Here is a 20,177-nt window from a genome sequence, read left to right as displayed (position 1 = left end):
CTACTTATGGCCAAAATGTTGCCATGGTAACTAAGATGGCTCAGTTAAAGGATGGCTATGCAGTTTGACGATTCAACTCAAATGATGGTGTCACGCGCACATCTTTCAAAAAGTCGTCTTTATTGACATCTTCACCGTTACGGTTAGTTTTGCAAAAGCACAATATGTACACGCTTTCTCATAGATTTACACTTTCTTACAAGAGCTCCCGTACTACAGATGCAACAATTTAATCGATTAATCGTCAAATTGTTGACTATCCATTAACTTCAAATCGTCTAAATGCTCAGAATTTCAAACTCTCACCAGTAACAAAAAGTCTTTTAGCGATGTAAGACGTTTGCAAACATTCGCTTTTAAAACAATCCAAACCATTTTTGCCGATTTTTGGACAAATGCCATTGACCAATCCAGTGTTTGAATACTTCATTTATGTTTTCCGAATTGTCCATTTGCCATGTCCTGATTTTTAATTGAGATATAATGCGTTCTTAAAAATCTCAAATTAATCAAAAGTTAACTGACAGATTAATCGATTATTGTTTACATCGTTAGTTGAGCTGTATCAAGTCAGACACTCGCGTCTATCTAGTGGATGCAAGCGTTAAACTTCGGTTTTGGCAGGCGGCGGCGGTGGTGGAGTACTTCACAATAATGATTCTTAGCATTCCAGTTAAAACGTTTTGATTTGGGGGTCACATTTTCATTCTTCGCAGTTAATTAAGTCCCCACACGACACGCAAATTCATGACAGCACAACATTTTGGCCACTGAAAGAGTTAACAAGAGCGTCGATCGACGGGAGCCAAGGAGGGAAACAATCTCGGCAAAGCGTGCACTGGGGATGTCCACCGTTCGGACCGCGACCGCACTCTTGTCGGTCTGATGTGAACTTCCCCATTGGATAGCAGCAATAGTTAAGTCAGCACTTTCTGGTGCCGGAAAAGTTCCGCCTCCTCAAAACTTGGATCACCATGCGTACGGGTCCGGCGACAAATCCGTTTTTAATGAACGGAATCCTCAGCGTCGGAATCTTGGTCCGACTCAGCCGGTTCTTTTTGGTCCGTCTGGTGTTCGTCCAGGTCGAAGTCCAGCACCAGCAGTTTGGTCTCCTCGGTGCCCATCCTGCTGCCGGCCGCGCAAACCAGCCTGGTGTCGGAGGCCTTGATGCGCCACACCACACCACCTGGACAGCGATTGAATCGGAGTTCATCCAGAGAAGTAACCATCCCGTACATTCTGGATTCACAGGTCCATTTACTCAGGTGTCAGGTTGTTACGGCGCCTTTGTGTCGTGTGGAAGCGGCGCTTACCGGATCCGCAGCTCTGCAGCGCCACCACGTCGCGCAGCCATGCGCCCGTTCGGAGGTCCCAAAGTTTGACCGTACCGTCGTCTGAGCTGGACAGGACCAGACCACGGCAGAACTGCAGGCACGTCACCGCCGATTGGTGCTTGTTGGGACCTGGCGGCGACGACGCACATTCGGTGACGCGTTCTCGTGACGTGGCGCCGATGGCTCACCTTGCAGGGTGTGCAGACAGCGTCCAGTCCGGATGTCCCACACGCGAACGGTGGAGTCGGCGTTGCCGGACACCAGTATGCGGTCCCGCAGCTCCATCCCGCTGGTCAGAGACTGGTGGCCTGTCAGCGTGTGGACGCAGCCACCTGCGGGGAGAGACAAAACCGCTGGAAATCACAGCCCTATTTTTTTTTACACGCCGAACCTTCCTCCCATCAAACGTCCCACCTGTTTCCACGTCCCACACACGGATGGACGTGTCGAGCGAGCCACTCACCACAAAAACGCCGTCAAACTGCACAAAGCAAACATCTGTGGATCAGCACTTTCAAAGTTAGGACAAACTCATTTTTATTCAGCAATTTCATTAAGGTTCAATGACACATTTTCACACATCTCTCACCCATACCAAGTTGATACCTCCAATATGGAACATTATATTACGGCCAGCAAAAGCAAATCTTGTGCATCGACTTCCACTATTCTTGCTCAAACATCCCAAAATATTACATTTTCATTCGTGATAAAAATCTTCAGCATCACTTGAACAACTCTTTTCCTTGATTTTGAAGTTATTCATCAAATGTGTACGCATTTCCAAAGGACATCACAATCAACGATTGTAAAATAAGTTGTGGACAGCAAAGCCTTTCCCCCTTTGAATCTTGAGCGTGTGCGTGCGTACCTGAAGTGAATACACTCGGTTGGTGTGTCCCTGCAGAGTGTGAAGACATGCCTCCGTTTGGGGGTCCCACACCTTCACCATGTAGTCGTAGCCCCCCGACACGACGCGGCGGCCGTCGTATTGGACGCAGCGCACGGCCGCCACGTGGCCAGTCAGCACGTGCTCGCAGCGACCGCTCGAGACGTCCCACACGCGCACTGTCGTATCTCGGGAGCCCGACACCACCCTGAAAGGCGCACACGAACAAGGCGCCGCTCTATCCGTTGTCCAAAAACGCAAGTACGGAGAGCGTGTTGTTACCGGTTGCCATGGAGATGCATGCAGCGCACGGTGGACGTGTGCCCGTGCAGCACGTGGACGCACTCGCCGTTGTGGGCGTTCCACACACGCAGCGTGCGGTCGGTGGAGCCGCTGATCACCGTGGCGGCCGTCATCTGACTGCACCACACGCCGCCCGTGTGGCCTGTCAGCGTACGCAAACACTGACCGCAACACAGTAGACACCGTGTGGTTGCGTAAGTGTGCACCCCCTGCGATAGATATACACGCACGCACTCACTCCCACCTTGCCAGTGATGGCCGACCACACTTTGAGCGTGTTGTCGTCAGAGCCGCTGACGATGAGGTCGCCGCTGAACTGGAGACATGTGATCACATGGTCGTCGTGACCTTTCAGCACCTGCTGGCCACACGTGAGCACTCAGTCCACGTTTACTAGCTTTGCGCGGGCATGCGCATACCTTGGGCTGGCGCTCGTCCCCCTTCCTCCAGTTGGTGTCAATGCGGTGTTGTCGTATGTACTTGGACTTCCACGTGACGCATTCTCTGCGGCGAGGTGACGCGCACTCGGACACACCTACGCACGAGATAGTCGGATGGTTTGTTTCCCAAATACGCGCTCGGCGGTTAGCTCACCTTCCTCGTGACACTTCTCCCTCCACAGCAGGTTATCCTCGGCCAGGATCCGCCAGTACCTGCAGGTCTGTGCAGCCCGCAGCAGGTCTTTGGGAGCCAGGAAGTTCAACACGTATAGAGCCAGCTGAGACACACATAGGCGTATGTATCATGTGTAAAAAGGCCCAGGGGAGGAGGAGGAGGGGGGGCACCAGTGCGGTCGGCTATGGCACCTCTTTGGGCAGTAGGGAAATGAAGTCCCTCTGGAAGTGCGGTTGGATGAGCTGCATCACGTGCTTGAGCTGGCCCGTTTCACACACGTCAATCAAGTGATCCAGCACCAGTAGCCTCTCAGGTCCACTCCACGCCTGCACATTGGGACGCAATTGTGTACTTGACACACTCCCCCAACACTGGGACTGATTTTCGCGCAGGCCGGCCGTGGGTAAGGATTCCATTTCACTTAGATGGCTTGAGATGAGTTTTTATTTCTGATATAGATTTCTGTTCCGTAAATTATGCCGATGACAGGCAGAACATAAATTCGGGTCCACTTCATGGCTGAATAAGAAACAGTCAATTTGTAAGCTCCACCAGTATTTTTGAAGCCAATTCCAATAATGGGTAGGACAAAATAAAATAAAAAAAATACAAATAAACATAACGCTGACGTTTGCATTATCACTCCCGAATATGACGAATGGAACAGGCCATTGCGTGCGGGATGCTCGTACATGTGAACAACAAAGAAAGAGGGCAGTGCCTGAAAGGTGTGAAGCCAGTCTTGCAGGCCACGAGGGGGAGCGCCCGAGGTGACGCGCCGCCGCTGAGCTGAATGCCCGTTGGCCAGCCGGAGTTCCCCGAATGTGGTGGGCGGGCTCTGAACCGGAGGACTACAAGCCGCAAGGGAGCAAGGAAGTAAGGAAGCAAGAAAGGAAAGCAGTCCATGAGCATCTGGAGCGCTGCAGCATCCCAGCGTACCTGAAGTAAGCGTCGCCTCTGCAATGCTTCTTTCCTGAGGAAAATGGCCGACCGTCAGGACCGTAATCCAATTTCCTTTTCACCTAAACGGAGGATAGAAATACAATCATCATTCAGCATTTCTTCCTCATATTATATAGGGACGGTTTAAATTATGGGCTAGACCAGGTGGTCGCAAACATAGTTCAAGTGGGCACCAGATAGTTCTCAAGGGCCACATGAGTAACCCACAGAACGCTTCTAATAATAGGTCACCACTCAACAGCGATAGAACACTGTGATTTAAACAATGGTAGCGGTTTATTGGAAAATTGCATATTTACCTGTTTTCTGATTGGGCGAAATCCATGATCATTTTCAATTATCAGTCCTAGATACTCACTGAAAATCTCTGAAATTATTGGGGAGAGTCAGGAATCATAAATAACTTAGAACGCAGTTTCTGGAACTATATCTGCGGCGTTGCACTGAAATGTGCTGCCATTGAAATCTTGAGAAAGCCAGCTTCAAATTCAGCTGCAAAACGTCACTTCCGAGTCTCTAGGCCAGCTGGGCCTGCAGTCAGCAATCAAGGCCAGCCAATCAAGGTGCTCCGTCGGCTGCTTTGGCCTGGCATCTCCGAGCAACCCGGAAGTGACATTTTGCAGCAAGCCAAATGTGCAGCTGAATATCGAAAGTGTATTTGGTGCTGAATGTTGAAAATTGATTTGGTGCTGAATGCAAGTTAAATGTTTTAGTGCCAGTAATTCAAACTGTGAATGTCCAGACATGCCCTCCAGTGGGAGCGGACAATCTCCCCAATGCAGAGCATTTCAGACGAGAGCAATCAATACCAAATATGTCATTCGAGTTATATTTGTCATCGTCGTTCTTGCGGTTCTCATCACGAGCACTCTCCTCATCCGCCGAGCCGCAGTGGGCCACGCGCACGCGCATCACAAAGCGCCTCGTCATCGCCAAAGCGCGCGCACACTTGGCTTGGTTGGGAAATGTTTGGCGTTCGCCGGCTCACCTTGTAGAAGATGAGCTTCAAGGTCCCATAGAAGCCCATGGTTGCGAGTTCGAAAGCTGCCAAGGACGGAGGAAGGAAGAAAAGAAGAAGCCCCCGCAGCGCGAGAGGGGTCGTCTCGTCTCGCGTGCGCGTTCACGACGCCGCTCAAGTTGGCTGCATCGTCGCGCTCCCGTCTATTCCATCCTGCGTTATGTGATTGCAATTGTACTTTCTATCCAATAGGGGGCAATGTTTGCTTTTCATTGGAGTTAGAAGAAAATTTCTCCCACTGCCACAAAATTAATTCGGCATTGAGTTGAGGTTTTTTTTTTTCATACCACTTTGATCTGGTGAAATCATAACTTCATTTCTGCATGTGTTTTCCTTTTCATCAAGTAGGTTGCTGTTTTATCAGAATAACATTACCAGAATTAAGTATCATGAGAAAAAGTCAGAATTTCCCTTTTTCAATAACGCCATGAAGACAAATGATGGAATTGAAGGCCAACAGAGAGTGAGTGTTCATTTTGCAAGAAAACCTCACAAACAATGAAAAGTCATCATTTTTAAAAGTGTATTTTCTCAAAAAACATTTGGTGGTAACATTCCCAACAGTCAGTTGAAGGCGCCAAACTCAAAGATTCTTATTTGTCTTGTTCCTCACAGGTCTGGTGGACTCTCGCAGCTCCTCAAGCTCGTGCGCAAAGGTGCACTCTTCGGCCAGTAGGGGGCATCCCTGAGGGTGGTGACGGTCAAACCAGCACCGGCGGGTTTTAAGTGCGTTGGAGGAGACCTCCGCCTTTCTCTTGCCATGTGTCCTCCGGGGCATCCTGTCCCGCCAGTCCCGGATGCGCACCTTTCCCCCTTCCACTGAAAGAAATGAAAAAAGCCTTTTTAACAACAGCCAAAATGAAATCGGGCGACACGAGAACCAATTTTCTAATAAATAAATAAAACAATTGGCCTTACTAGCCAAAGCAGTGCCTTGTATACCTTGAAAAACTTGATGGTTGTTCTTAAGAAGCGTCTGCAGGCCTCCGCATTCGTTCTTGAGCTGCTTGAGTGTGTCCTGTTCCAACAGCGCCGCCACCTCGCCCACATACAAGCTGCCTAAAAGTAAAGGGCAACAAACACAAAGCAGAAAGTTAAAGACGTTCGAGTAGAAAGCCGCATTTTCATTTCAAAAGGCATACGAGGTTTGTGTACCTCCTCGCTTCCAGTCGTCGGAGGGCCGGGGCTCGTCGCACATTCCCAGCAGGGCTTGGGCCACGCGGAGCACGACGCCGTCCACCAGGTCGCGAGAGAGCGCCATGCAGTTGCGCACCGTTTCCACCCGCTCTCGAGGCCGGAAGCCTGATCCCCAGCCGGTGACAATGTCGCTTTTGGGAGCGGCGTGGCGGCTCTGGATGTAACCGGCTCGTTGATCCTCCGCTTGATCTTCCTCACTAGCCTCGTACGTCCGCCCTTTTCCCAGCAGACACACCTGCACCAACAACAAATTAAAAAAAAAAAAACTTTTTTTCCAAATTGATTTTCAGCCCAGTAATAGAGAACAAAAAAAAAGCATACCCGTTTAGTGGAGGGAATCCTGAGGCAGTCCCGGAACGTGTGGAAGCCGCTAACTCGGCTCACTTCGTCAACAAAGTCAATGTATTCCTTGTACTGAGACTTTTGGCTATGCCGCCGCCGGTACTTTCCGAAAAAGTCGAAAAAGCAACAAGGGAGAACGAAGTAGCGGCACGTGTAGGACGACCTGCAAAGCACACAAACGCCATCAGTTTCATCCAGAAGCCCCCCCCCCTCTTAGCCAAAGCAGAACACAACGCCTCGCCTGGCCGCCATGATGGGGATCCATGGCGTCAGCTCATCCGAGTGATTCCCGATCAACCAGTCCGTCTCCGGGAACAAGAAGTCCTCGCCGGGAGTGATGGCTTCCTCCTGAAAACGCAGACAAGAAACAACAGGAAATGGAAGGTTTTGCACAGCTAAACTAAATCGATCAATAATATGGAAAAGTGGCCTTCTCCTTGCTCACCTGTAACACAGTGTCGGTGCCGTACATGTCCCAGATCTTCCGCTTACGAACATCAATGCCCTTTCCTGGGTGCTGCGAAAACCAAAAAAATGCAACCAATTATAGTCGCAATGTTATAAAGACCATGTCATTTGACGAGATTAAATCTGTTACAGGACCAAGAATGCATCAGAATTTAAAATCCTAATTTTACCCCTTCGTTAGCAAGGATGTGCACAAGGAGTCCATTTCCGCAGCCCAGGTCCACAAAGGACTGGCGGGCGTCCACGTCGAGTTCCGCTCGCTCCTCGGACCAAAGCACCTGCGGCGGTGCCAGCGCGCATCGATCAAATAGATGTACATAAAATTTTTATTGATATCACAATAAAAACTGTTGTTGTTCAAGTCCCGTCAGTGGAATTGAAACGACCCACCAGTAGATACGTGGCGATGGCGACGTCTTCGTAAACAAACTTCTCTGGATCCGTCACCTCGGGCCATACCTAACGATACCAAACCATGCGAGAAACCTGACCATTTTTTTTTGCTCTTCTCCTTTTTCTGACTATCTTACATTGTTTGAAACCTACCTTGACCAGGGCCTTGTACTTTTCCTTGAGCCTTTGGTAGACCATGCTGTACTTCTCGACGGGCAGCAGCGACAAGGTGTTGGGGAAAAGGCCGCTCTTGCACGTGACGGCCCAGCGCAGAAGCTTAGGCAGCAGGTCGCTCGCCAGCCAGGCCAGATTGGGGTAGGCCACGCCGTCCGAGAACCACGTCTCCGCCGTCCGCACGTGCAGCTCCAACGCCCTGACATTCATCAAGCCCCAATTTGTAATAATAATACGTGTGACAAGTACTAACAAAATAGAGAATTAAATATGATATAAATTGACGGTACTAAAGCCTTTATAAAGGCCTCCTGCCTATAATAGATGCCCGATGGCCACTCAATCACCACTGGCCGGAGTCCACCGCACACAGCTTGATGCTGTAAATGTTGTCCTTCTTCCAAGACACCTGGCCGGCTTCGGACTCCTCAAAGGGAACAAACGTCACCTGCTGTCCGTCCAAGTCTACAACAAAGATAACAGAAGTCAACAAGATATAATTTTTTTTACAGATAATATACAAGAACGCAACAAAATAAGATGATGCTAACAACAACAAAGCTGTTAGCTTAATCACATTGTCATATTATATAATTTTACCGTTTTTGGTTGTTGTATTTTATTTCTTGATTGTGTATTTTTATTAACCTTGTTTTGTGTATTTAGTTATTTTCAGCACCCCCTTCCTTCTCAAAGAGTCACTTTTCTTTGGGTCAGGCCGCGATTGTAAATGAGAACTTGTTCTTAATTGTTTGGCTGGGTAAATAAAAGTTAAATGAATAAAAATTAAAAAATTAACCAGGCAAGAAGTCAATACTACAAGCCAAAAAGTCAACTGGAAGACAAAAAGAGTCAACAAAAACATGACAACACATACACAATAAAAATCAAGACAAATCAAGAGTGACGATCATTGGGACTTTATCTTGAAAACAAAACCCCAAGTGGAAGTAAAATAAAATAAAAAAAGCAAGGCGAGGAAACAAGAACACGGCAAAAACTACGACAAAGCAAGACAGCAAGAAGAAATCAAGAAGTCTTGCATTTGCTTCCAGCTTTTACCTTTAACAACAACTTCTTTCTGTTTGTGTGTCCCATATGTGTTGACTTTAGGGATAAACGTCCTGATATGAGAGGAAAGACATGTTCGGTGAGTGTTGTCTCTGCAGCTGCCACTGAGCCAAGCCACAACATCCTGCGGCAGCAACCGCAGCGCTGCTTCTTCTTCTTCCTCCTCTCCATCCATACTCTCCTGGACGCCGCACAGGCGCTTGTTGACGACGTGAGGTTTCTTTATCCAGACGTCCACGGCTGACCAGAAGCCATCGGGAAGGCTTTCACATTCCGCCGGAAATCTGACCTCAAATTGTTTGGGCATAGTTGAGCGTAAGAGACGCTCCAGCCACATGCGTACATGAGCAGCGCGATTACTTCCGGGTTTGTTTTTCCCTTTACAAACGACCGCTTCACGATTTTAACAAACACCGATGTCTGAGCATTGATTAAATCACAGAATCTTACTTTGTGCTAAAAACACAAAATGAGTCAAATTGAAATAAGTTTCTCAAGAGAGGAATCTATCTATTTGCGCAGCTGAATATTTTTCTCTGCGTGATGGCGTCTCCACACGTGACAACCAAAGAGGGCGGGTTTGAATAAATGGCATGCGCTAAGGAGATAACAGTCTGTTACCACAAGAGGGCGCTATTTATTTGTATTTGAGACGTGCACGAGCGAAAAAAATACTTGTAACGTCCCTTTTTCACGTTTTCAAAACATTGTTTTTAAATGATGTTAAGTTCTCTTGTGTGTTTTACAAAAATAACACACGATTTGTTAAAAATAAATAATTCACGGTTGGTTGGTTGGTTGGTTGGTTGGTTGGTTGGTTGGTTGGTTGGTTGGTTGGTTGGTTGGTTGGTTGGTTGGTTGGTTGGTTGGATGGATGGATGGATGGATGGATGGATGGATGGATGGATGGATGGATGGATGGATGGATGGATGGATAGATGGATAGATGGATAGATGGATAGATGGATAGATGGATAGATGGATAGATGGATGGATGGATGGATAGATGGATAGATGGATGGACGGACAAACGGATGGAAATGAATCATCAGAATCAGCTTAATTGGCCAAGTTTGTGCATGCCAAATAAGAAATTTGAGTTGATCTCAGCCTCTGGACAACATTTAAGTGACTAACAACATTCAGGTGACTAACAACATTATCAGTGTGTCATCACATACCACGAGGTAAACCTCGTTAAACAATTTTAGAAGAAAGAGAAACATTAGTTACATATGTTGTGAAATACTCAAGAGATATATCGTAAGAAAGATAATGGCCGGTGATTGGAAAAAGGTCAGTCAAGTCAGTCACCCACTCGTGAAATGAGAAATTAAAACCAATTCCCACACTGGAAGTGTTATCTGAAACTAAACTTCCCCCCAGAAACTGCTCATCCATTACTGGAAATAACAGGGTTGCGCAATACAGTCCATGGGCCTACATTATTCTAAACGTCTCTTCAGAATGATTTTAGGGCCAGGGACTGTAGGTAGGTCCCCCACCTCTCTCGTAAATGTTTATCATTGCTCTTTTCCACTCTGAAAAGCCACGAATCATCCGGTCCGATGTGGAGGACTGACTGTGGCAGGAAGTGCAAAGTTCAGACAAGATTGGATTGCTGCATACAAACACGTCAGAGGCTGCAAAGAAATCCTGTTGAACCTGCTTAGCAGCTTCCGCTATAGAGTGGGAGAAACCCTTGAAAAAACACATACTTCACCCGGAGCACATATTTTCAAAGCTGGAAACCACTCACGTAGTAGCCATCACGAAACTAACATTTTATACTTTTAGAAAACATGATCATATTTGGTTATATTATCCCGAATAAATACTATATGGTGTAGGTTTGGCATTTGTAATTATATTCGTAATTATATTTGGTCAATTAATTAAATTGTTTTGGATATCTTACATGAAACATACTGCAGTAATACTAAACAGTCATTATAAAATCAGATTAACCAAAAAAGGCTAAATTGGCAAAATATTGAATTGCTTATTTTGTAAAGGCTTTTCATTATTTATATAGTCTTTATGGAGGTTCTCATTGTTTATTTTGATCATCTATATTTAAATTTGTTTTAATATTGGGGAAAATATAAAAACAATTTGAGTAGTATAATGTTGTAATATATTAAATGTAGCTACGATGAACGATATTCAATAGAAAGAAAGAAATAGGCGTTTCTACATTTTTTTTGTCTTTATACAAAAATATTTTTATTAAGGACTTTGCATTCTTATCACGTCGAGCACAAAGCCCACCCCGGCTGTTGTACTTTCAAATAAGTACTAGGTTTATTTTAGAAACTTAAAAAAATATATATTTGTATTCATTTTGTTTTGTTTCAAATGTCACTTGGGTCTTTAACGCGTCGATTCAGGTGAGGCATGGGCGGAAAAAGGTGTAACTTATCCCGGAAATGAGAAAAAAAAAAAAAAAAAAGACAGGTACGTTCCTGGAGTCTCACTGACTTTTTGTTGACTCGCTCCGAATTGAAACCGAACGATCTTAAAGTGACGTTTAGCGGATTTTTTTTTTTTTTTCTGTTTGTCAAAGACAAGAGGGAATTCTGGAATCTGTGGCGCTTTTTTAGGACTTGTCAAAAGATTTGTGGGGTGGACGGAGACATGTCGTCTGGTGTGTGTGGGGGGGTGACGACGAGCTGTCAACAACATTCGTCGCTTACTCTATGTAAGTTTCAAACAGAAAGCACGCATGACACATTGGAGTTATATTTTGCATAGCTTTCATTTGTAATGAATACCTTATTAACACTCGCATTACACTGCGATACACACCACTGTATCTACTCCGATATAGTGACGTTTTATTATCGATAATAGTTTATATAGAATATATTGGTCGCGTAAAATGACTCCTCTTTACAGTATATAATTCAATAGGAAGTGTTGAGCTTGTCCGCCTTACAATTCTGAGGGTCTGGGTTCGAACCTGTGGAACTTACGCTTTTGCAAGACTAAATAAGGTTTTCGGCATTATCAAGAGTCCAGTCAATTTTTGTGCACCAATTTAGCTGTTTTTATTTGTTGTTTATTATTATAAGAATTAAACGAAAGCAAATAAGAAATGTAAATATTTAACCGTACACACTTTAACTTTTTTTTTCTTTCAACTTCATCAATGATCAACCTGGCCATGACTGCCCTTTAAAAAGATGAAATAAAATGTCCATAGATGTGAGTGCTATTGCTCGTTTATCACATGGTAGGTCCCCTGCTCGTGGGTGTACCCAAAGTCAGGTACCATGGATGGATACCAACTGATGATTGTGTTGACGTTACGGAGTGTGATCACAAGGAGTCAAGTGTGTTTTCAGTAGCTGAGCCGGTTAAAGATTCATCACTGTGCACATAAACGTTAGCATCACAAGCACTAACTTTGCTAGTTTCCATTCATTTGTCCCCCCCACATGCTGACGACTCAGGGTAGTTGAAGGCCAACTGGGCAGTAAAACACATTTAACATGAGCCACGTTACGATCAAACAAATCAAGTTATTTGTCTCCTGCTAAAATCTCAGTGAAACTATTGCAGAAAAGCTTCAGTATTACCCGTCCGCTGCCTGCTTGCGCTCCGAGCGCCCGCCGATGGAGCAGGACACACAATGGTTGTACCAACTCCTGGCTGACGTGCAGCTGGAGAAGTTCTACGTGCGCGTCCGCGACGGCCTCAACATCACGCGCATCGAGCACTTTGCCTACGTCAAGGAGGCCGACCTGGAGCACGTCGGCATCAGCAAACCCGGTGAGCCTCATATGCAAGAGAAACTATGCGCCATTGCAAAATGTGCAAAGCGTCGTAATACATTTAATCCTGGTTTTCATTTTCCATTGGCCGATTCTATTCTTGACATTGCACTTTTTTTCTGAAGCACAAAGAAGATTATGGGACGCACTAAAACGTCATAAGACATCCCGGAGCTGGCGTATGTGGGTGCCTAAGGTATGACAACATGAAAAAAAAAAAAACACAACTGCATTCATGACGCACCTGAGCCACCGTGATGTCTTGCACACGCAGGGGCCGAGCGGTCGCGGTCCAGACAGCGAGCCCAACGTGGAAAGCGCCAGCCGGGCGCTCCCTAGCCTCATCCAGGATAGCGAGCTGGTTCTCGGGGAGAGGCTGGGCTCCGGCTCCTTCGGGGTGGTCAAGAAGGGCGAGTGGCACACGCCCACCGGAAGAGTTGTAAGACAAATGCAAACGTGGAGGTTGGGGGTTTGATGTTTTGAAGGGCTTTGGATAAAAAGGTTTCGAAAATAATACCGCAAAATGAAGAAAATGTCACTTTGTTTTGCTGCAGGTAGCCGTTGCGGTGAAATCTCTGCGGAGCAGCTTGTCCCGTCAGGCGGACACCTTGACGGACTTTTTGCAAGAAGTCACCTGCATGCAGTCGCTGGACCACCCGCACATCATACGACTTTACGGCGTGGTGCTCACGCAGCCCCTGAAAATGGTGAGTGAAGCCCCACAGCTAACGCCTGCCACCTTCTGGGTGCGAACGAGCCTGTCGCTCTGCCCCCCTTGCAGGTGACCGAGCTGGCCTCGCAGGGCTCGCTGTACGACACGCTGCGCTCGCGGCAGTTCGAGTACCCGCTGGCGCGTTTGTGGCTCTTCGCCTGCCAGATCGCGTCAGGCATGGACTACCTGGAGATGCGGCGCTTCATCCACAGGGACCTGGCGGCCCGCAACGTCCTGCTGGCGTCTAGAGAGATGGTGAAAATCTGCGATTTTGGCCTGATGAGGGGCCTGAGCCATGACGTCGACCACTACGTCATGTCGGCGCATCGGCGGATCCCCTTCGCGTGGTGAGCGCCCAAACTAACTCATTCGCCCGTGTCAAATGGATATGACGTCTATACCCGTCAATGGCGGTGAAGTTAAGCAGCAATTGACTACAGTCGACATTTTGAACTTTGGTACCCCGATTGCTCTGCTATTCACAATTTTTTTGCGCCTGCCAGGTGTGCTCCGGAGAGCCTCCGCGTGGGTTCCTTCTCGCATGCGTCCGACGTGTGGATGTTCGGCGTTACCCTGTGGGAGATGTTCACGTACTGCGAGGAGCCGTGGTTCGGCCTGTCGGGAAGACAGGTAAATGGGCGGGTTACAGCGGGCGGCTGGGCTGAGCTGAGCCGAGCTTTTGTTTTGCAGATCCTATGGCGCGTGGAGCGCGAGGGCGAGCGGCTGGAGAAGCCGCCCGACTCGCCTCAAGAGTTGTACGCCGTCATGAGGAAGTGTTGGGCGTGCGAGCCGGCCGAGCGGCCCGATTTCGCCCGCCTCATCGCAATGGTGACCGAGGCCAAGCCCATGGAGGTCCAGGCCGGCCGGGAGTTCTCCGAAGCCAGGAAGCTGGCGCTGGCGCCCGGGGATCTCGTTACCGTCGTCGAGCACGGGTAACTAGGACTGGGAATCTGTAAAGCTGTTGCTAGGCTATGCCTGAAAATTTTTCCTCACGGAAATATATTTTTTGTTGGATTATGACTAGATTATACAATTCATCTCTGATAAGACAGCAATTTTTTGTAAGAGTCGTCAGGCGCGGGCAAATAAAAAATGGAGGGCGTATCCGAAAACTGACCGAGCTGATGCGATGTCCACCGACCGTCCAGCCTAGAGCTCAGCGAGTGGCGTGGACAGAACCAGAGGACGCTCAGCGTGGGCTGGTTCCCTCCGAGCGTCATCGTGCCCCCCGCTCCGGCACTAGTCCCTCCCGTTGCAGTCAACCCCGCTTTCATCTCACCCCCGCTGAAGGGCAGTCTGCATCACGCGGCGCATGGGGATGTCCACGTGTCTCGTAGCTGGGGATCGCCCGACAACCTGGACGAGTCAGTCGCTGCAATATAATACAATGGGGGGGGGGGGGGGCTTACCTACTCATACTTATGTGGTGTGTGCAGAGGCAGTAGCAGCTGGAAGCAACCCAGGGAGAATGAGACATCAAATCTGCTCAAATTGTCAGGTACTGTATTTCTTCAGATAATTCTCTCCGATCCAGAAAAGGCCCAACCTACAGTCTTCATTCGTGTCGTATGTCCCGCAGGTATTTCCCGAAGCCTGGAGTCAGTTTTGAGCGGTCGGCAGTCGCAAGCGCCTCCACCGCCCCCCTCGGGGAGGGCGGGAGCTCCGCCGATGGTGGCCCGCAGCGTGGTGGTCCAGCAGGACCCCCGGCGTTTCAGCGAGGCCAGCGTCCTGCCGCCTCCCCGACCGCCGCCGCCCAACCTCAAGCGCTCCAACTGGAAACCTCAGAAAAGGCCCACAGTGCACCCGATCTCGGGCTCCCACTGGCTGCCACCGCCGCCGCCGCCCCCTCCTTCAGGAGGGGGCGCCCACCTGGCCAAAATGTCCCAGCTGGCACGTTCCACCCCTCAACTGGATGATTACGGGGACGGGAGAGAGCGGCTTCGTGAAAGGGAGAAGCCGTCTCCTGTGCTCTACACCAGAGACACGCTCATCTCACAGGTATTTTATTTCCTCCCCGTAATTAATTAATCCAACAAGATTACAACTGTACTGGGGAATATTTTCTCCCAACATTTGTTGCTCAAATATAAATCTAAAAATAAAACGACGATCTAATTTCTCGTAAAATTAGGACGGTCGTCTCTTCTCACTCTTCTGGTTGTGTTCAGGTGATGGAGGCCGTGCACGGGGTAACCATCGAAGAGGCTCACGGCGCTCTGCAACGCAACGACTGGAACCCGCTGCGAGCTGAGCAGCAACTTAAGGTGAGAAATCAGACCTTATTCTCAGAAGACTTTTTTTTTTTTTTAATCCTGCGAAGATTACGACTTTATTTTCTCGTTTGTTTTGTCAAAACCTTTGCACTGTCCCAAGTTGGAACAGCTCTACTCGCTGAGTTTGTGCTCTCGAGAGGACTGCCTGCGGATCCTGACCAGGTACCAGTGGAACCTGCAGCTGGCCAGCCGCTACCTCATCCGCTGGTCGCGCGACGAACGGTCCGCTTCGGCCGAAAGGGAGCGGGCGGCGCTTAGCGGCGAGCGACGGCTGTAAAACTGCAATGTCACTTTTCAAAAGACACTACTTACACTTTTTTAAAAGTATATTTCATATTTCCTGGGATGTTTATATTGTTCTGTTGAATAAATTGATTTTGAGAAGTTCTTGCATCTTGTATAACATTTTCATTTCAAAAAAAGCTTGACATTTTTGTGCGATTCATTTTTTTTTTTTTTCACTCAAATGTGTGTTTGATATTTAAGTACAACTACTGATAAATGATGCGAGCATATAGCATTCCTTATTATGGAGTGGAAGGGGGATCCCATTTAGGCTCCAGTTTTTTTTTTGGTCCTATATTATTTCGACAAAAACTGAATTTATCAGAAGCTAATGATCACAATTATATAAGTATAAATAAAAAAAGAAACGTGACTAGCAGTGGCATGGGTATATTAACATACAGTGCTTCTATTTTTAAATTCATATTGATTAAAATATGTCAGAAATGTTTCAAACAGATATGTAGAAAAGTGACTATTGGATGAGAGGTAGTGTCAATATCTGCCGACAATTCTCGGAGTGGTTAAATAATCAGGCACGTGAGTAGGAGCCTGGCACATTATCCAAGGTGAATGATTGAATTTTGCGGGATGACTGGCACGGCTTCAGTAGGGGAGAAATTGCATGGAAATCGCATTATTTACAATTTGCACATATTCGGACTGAGCCTCATCACACAGACTGGACGTGACACGCCACTACAATGCCCGAATCACATTCGGTTTTTTTTTCTCTTTTTTTTGCTTTCGCAAGTTGTTTTTTTTGCCATGTGGCATATTGTGTTTGGGGGAGCCTCCTTAAACAATGCATTACTATACGACCCAGGATATACAAAGTGGAACTTCCTATTGGAGTGATAAGTGGCGGTCGGACGGAAATTCCCAAAATTCCTAACTATTCATTTGCTGTTTTAAGAGAAGACGGTGCTGCGCTGGTTGGCCTCGCCCACTTTCTCAAAGAACATGAAATCCTGAGAGAAAACAAAAAGGAACCGCTCAGCAATGCTTTTTGGACGTAAGCGAGATGAAGAGGAAGCAAACTTACAATGAGGAAGCAGGTGCCCAGGAGGACGGCTTTCATTTTCACGTCCAGATCCAAAGGGAACTGGATGCCAAAGTTGTCGGTGTCGGTGAAGACTTCCTTCAAGAGGCCGCTCCACTGCTTGCTGATGCGACCGATGGGCTGACTGCTATCTTTGCCCGTCAGCTGCAAAACAAACCGCGGTTGTGAGTGATGTGAGTCACCCCGCTCACTCTTTGTGTTTGATCTTCTTGCTCCATTTTTGCTCCTCATATTTATTGTTATTTGTTTATTTATTATTTATTCATCACTCTTATTTATTGATTGTGCTTTCTTGTCTTTATTTTTTTGTGTTATTTACTTGTATGTACATTGTGTACTATGTCTTGTCGCCGTGGGATAGTGGGAACGTAATTTCGATTTCTTTGTGTGTCTTGGCACGTGAAGAAATTGACAGTAAAGCAGACTTTGAGTCACAAATGTATAAGAGAAAAAAAAATAAAATCTATAAAAGTGTTGTAGTTTGTTTGACCTCAAAGTTGACATCCCCGCAGCAGTTGCAGGCGAAACAGGGCCCCTCCAGCTTCATCAGGGTCTCCTTGTTGGGCCCCTGGATGGAGAAGCGTGGAATGAACGGGTGCCAGTCCTGCTTGACGAAGCCCACGGTGGTACCCGGCGGCGCCTGCACCTCCATCTGGGGAGGAGAGGGAGGGGCATCACACACAACCACAGTATTCACACTTGACAATCCTTGACAATCCCACCATGTCGCTAGCGGTTCAATGTAGTTTCCATGGTCCTCTTCAAAAGTATTGGAACACCAAGATCAATTTATTTGTCATCAAGCCTTCACTGTCGTCATCGTTCCAGTATACAACAAAAACTATGAAATTGACCTTGCTGTTCCAATACTTTTGGCACGGACTGAACGGCTGAGTTCAGAGAGCGCGTTAGCAAACGTCACCGAGGTGGCATGACTCCAGTTAGGAGCGCAAACAACAAGCGAGCAGTCAAAGAAGAGCATGTGTGTGCTCAAACCAGCTGCTTGGCTTTCCATTCCACAAAGCACAGTGGGTTTGGGAAATCCCACGGGATCAGGACTAAATTTGATTGATTTGATTTGGATTCAAATTGAATCAACAATTTCAAATGTGATAGGTTTAACAAAACGGCTCATCGCCAATCAGATTGCAGCGACAACGCTGAGCGGGCAGATTAGACTGGCATGGCAACACAGGGACTTAAATGTGATTGGAGCAAAAAAAAAAAAAAAAAAAAAAAGAGAAGGAAAGCGTACCTCTTGCAGGCAGCACGGACACCAGCACGAAACGCAGCGGAAGGGCCTGATGAGGCGGATGACCTCGCGGTCACTGTTGTCCTTAATCTTCATGTCAAAGCTGCGCAGCGAGCCGCAGCAGTTGCGCGTGCAGCAATCGTTCTTCTCCTTAGCTTTGTAGATCTTCTGACCAAGGCTGTTCTTGATCTCATACTGGTTGTTGGTCTCGAAGCCGATGAACGCTAGCAAACGGCAATCGGTTAGCACGCGACGTTTTTAGTCGAGGGGGAGCCGGAGCAGCCTACCTTCCAGAAGTTCCACTTTCTGGTGGATCAGAATCTGGTCAATCTAAAAAGAAACCAGACAAGGAGATGAGCTGCATTATTTTTCTCACTGCTAAGTGTTTGACTCATAAAATAATCACGTTTGCACAATCTTGCACAACGTACCGTTCAAAGGTCAGAAAGCAGAAGCTGAACCTTTATGGTTTCTTTTGTTTTTTTTTACAAACAATACTAATAGAGTCAACCACACACTAAGACATTATGAAGAACTGAGTTACCTGAGTGAGGTATTCGAGTCCGGGAGGAACCCCAACAGGTACTACAGGAACTGGGGCTGGCGCAGGGCTGATGGCCCCAGGGGAGCCGCCCATTGGTCCCGGTTGAAACATAACAGGAGGTGGACCTTGGGTGTAGTCAACGTTGAAACCTGGGGTTGGAGCGGGGGCCCCGTACCCGCCCTGAAATGTAGGATAGGGGGCCACCGATTGGCCCCCTTGATGAGTCATTGGGTAGGGCACCTGGTTGGTGTAACCTGGCAAAAACAACAGAGTTCAGCAGCACAAAACTGGTGTGACACGACCAAGCAAATCTTGTTAAACAACTTAAAAAGTAAAAACAGATCAAACATCTGGGCAACTAACCTGACATAATGAGTGGTTGTGACTTCTGGTTACCTGTTTCTCAACTTCCTGTCACTTCTTCTGGGGAAACTAATGGGAGCGACGGAAGCACGTTTAAACTTTTTCAAAAATGTTAAACAAGGACGGTTTTGAAAATGTATACAGATACAATGCCCTTATATAAATAATTATTTGTTTCCATCACTAGCGCGTGCGGGCCTTCGGTGACTGAAACAAAGTTAAACCATGACATCTGAGCGCAGGGAAACGGAACAAATTCTTTCGTCCGACCTTCACGAGTCAAAAAAACAAAGTTTTTTTTTTTTTTTAATCGTTGTTGTTTTTAAAGCTAAAGCTACAGTCGACATAAACTCACCAGTTGAATGAGCAACTGTTTGAGCTCCTCCAAGGTAGAAAAAGTCCACAATCCCGTCGTTTGGTTCGTATATGTTGTTGTAGATTCCTCCCAAGGAAACAGTCTTCCCGTTTGATCCACGCCCCTTTCGTCATCTTTTTTTTTTCTTTTTTTTTTTACGTTCGTCGTCACGCACAGTGAATAAAGTGAACGCCCAATCTTTAAATAGTCAAGATTGTGGCTCCATAAATGCTACAGGATGTATGGATGGCGTTTGAGCTTGTTCTCTTCGATTTGCGTTGTTTCGATTTTGCAGAAAGATAAGTACTAGTGGACACTGACGTCATTGGATTTACTGCTATTGTGGTGTCCACAAGAGGGTGCCATTACGCCACTCACGCTTACCTCCGAAAAAAATTGCAAAAGTTTTAGTTTTTTTAAATACATTAAGATCATTGCTTCTGAAATAAAAAATTGTCTTCATTCAATTAGCTATGGGACATTATTGCATTTCTAGTTATTATTTTATCACTTTTTTTTTGCTGTCATTCATTCGTTTTTGCCTTCTTGTTGTGTGAAGGCGAAGGCCTTCACACATATGTTATTCTACACCATTCTCTATTATTATTATTATTATTATTATTATTCTTCTATTTTATTCTCCACACTTTTTTGACACGTTTCATCTTCCACATAATTCATCCGATTCACTCCATTCCACTTTTCACGTATTCCAAATATTCACGACATGAGCGCTTATATTTTTCTCGTTCCGAAAATTTTCCGATTCCGCAAAATTCCCAAAATT

At 46.8% G+C, this 20,177-nt stretch overlaps 4 protein-coding genes across 6 annotated transcripts; 1 reads left to right on the top strand and 3 right to left on the bottom strand.

The window, feature by feature from the left end:
- Window positions 1-101: 101 nt before the first annotated feature.
- On the bottom strand, window positions 102-5,296 carry LOC133163487 (F-box/WD repeat-containing protein 7-like). Its single transcript, XM_061293441.1, has 13 exons — window positions 5,093-5,296; window positions 4,081-4,163; window positions 3,863-3,992; window positions 3,333-3,467; window positions 3,121-3,244; window positions 2,946-3,061; window positions 2,771-2,884; window positions 2,506-2,687; window positions 2,206-2,431; window positions 1,749-1,815; window positions 1,523-1,666; window positions 1,314-1,463; window positions 102-1,186 (listed from the first exon to the last, which is right to left on the bottom strand). Exons 1-13 carry the CDS (start codon window positions 5,129-5,131, stop codon window positions 1,005-1,007), a joined length of 1,692 nt encoding a protein of 563 aa, XP_061149425.1. The 5' UTR covers window positions 5,132-5,296; the 3' UTR covers window positions 102-1,004.
- Window positions 5,297-5,631: 335 nt separating this feature from the next.
- Window positions 5,632-9,356, bottom strand: trmt44 (tRNA methyltransferase 44 homolog). Its single transcript, XM_061293390.1, has 11 exons — window positions 8,759-9,356; window positions 8,044-8,161; window positions 7,676-7,895; window positions 7,520-7,588; window positions 7,300-7,407; window positions 7,107-7,178; window positions 6,903-7,009; window positions 6,641-6,824; window positions 6,278-6,554; window positions 6,065-6,181; window positions 5,632-5,941 (listed from the first exon to the last, which is right to left on the bottom strand). The coding sequence occupies exons 1-11, from the start codon at window positions 9,102-9,104 to the stop codon at window positions 5,706-5,708; spliced, it is 1,854 nt and encodes a 617-aa protein (XP_061149374.1). The 5' UTR covers window positions 9,105-9,356; the 3' UTR covers window positions 5,632-5,705.
- Window positions 9,357-11,189: 1,833 nt separating this feature from the next.
- Window positions 11,190-15,915, top strand: tnk1 (tyrosine kinase, non-receptor, 1). The gene is made up of 13 exons (XM_061280074.1): window positions 11,190-11,468; window positions 12,332-12,541; window positions 12,669-12,739; window positions 12,818-12,982; window positions 13,098-13,250; window positions 13,325-13,602; window positions 13,759-13,885; window positions 13,946-14,187; window positions 14,404-14,619; window positions 14,692-14,753; window positions 14,835-15,253; window positions 15,424-15,519; window positions 15,629-15,915. Exons 2-13 carry the CDS (start codon window positions 12,385-12,387, stop codon window positions 15,803-15,805), a joined length of 2,163 nt encoding a protein of 720 aa, XP_061136058.1. The 5' UTR covers window positions 11,190-11,468; window positions 12,332-12,384; the 3' UTR covers window positions 15,806-15,915.
- A 272-nt stretch (window positions 15,916-16,187) lies between these two features.
- Window positions 16,188-19,657, bottom strand: LOC133155079 (phospholipid scramblase 2-like). 3 transcript variants are annotated; one of them, XM_061280092.1, is made up of 8 exons: window positions 19,391-19,657; window positions 19,069-19,104; window positions 18,673-18,926; window positions 18,416-18,458; window positions 18,132-18,352; window positions 17,367-17,528; window positions 16,859-17,020; window positions 16,188-16,784 (listed from the first exon to the last, which is right to left on the bottom strand). In XM_061280092.1, exons 3-8 carry the CDS (start codon window positions 18,898-18,900, stop codon window positions 16,725-16,727), a joined length of 876 nt encoding a protein of 291 aa, XP_061136076.1. In that variant the 5' UTR covers window positions 18,901-18,926; window positions 19,069-19,104; window positions 19,391-19,657; the 3' UTR covers window positions 16,188-16,724. The 3 variants fall into 3 exon arrangements, with proteins under 3 accessions (XP_061136076.1, XP_061136070.1, XP_061136086.1); XM_061280086.1 differs by having other exon boundaries at window positions 19,036-19,104; window positions 19,391-19,651; XM_061280102.1 differs by lacking the exon at window positions 19,069-19,104.
- Window positions 19,658-20,177: the final 520 nt, after the last annotated feature.

Source organism: Syngnathus typhle, linkage group LG1 (genome assembly GCF_033458585.1).
Source record: "Syngnathus typhle isolate RoL2023-S1 ecotype Sweden linkage group LG1, RoL_Styp_1.0, whole genome shotgun sequence".
In the NCBI taxonomy this organism is placed as follows: domain Eukaryota; kingdom Metazoa; phylum Chordata; class Actinopteri; order Syngnathiformes; family Syngnathidae; genus Syngnathus; species Syngnathus typhle.
The sequence above is the reverse complement of the archived record's forward strand: the minus strand, read 5'-3'. Positions and strand labels throughout refer to the sequence as shown.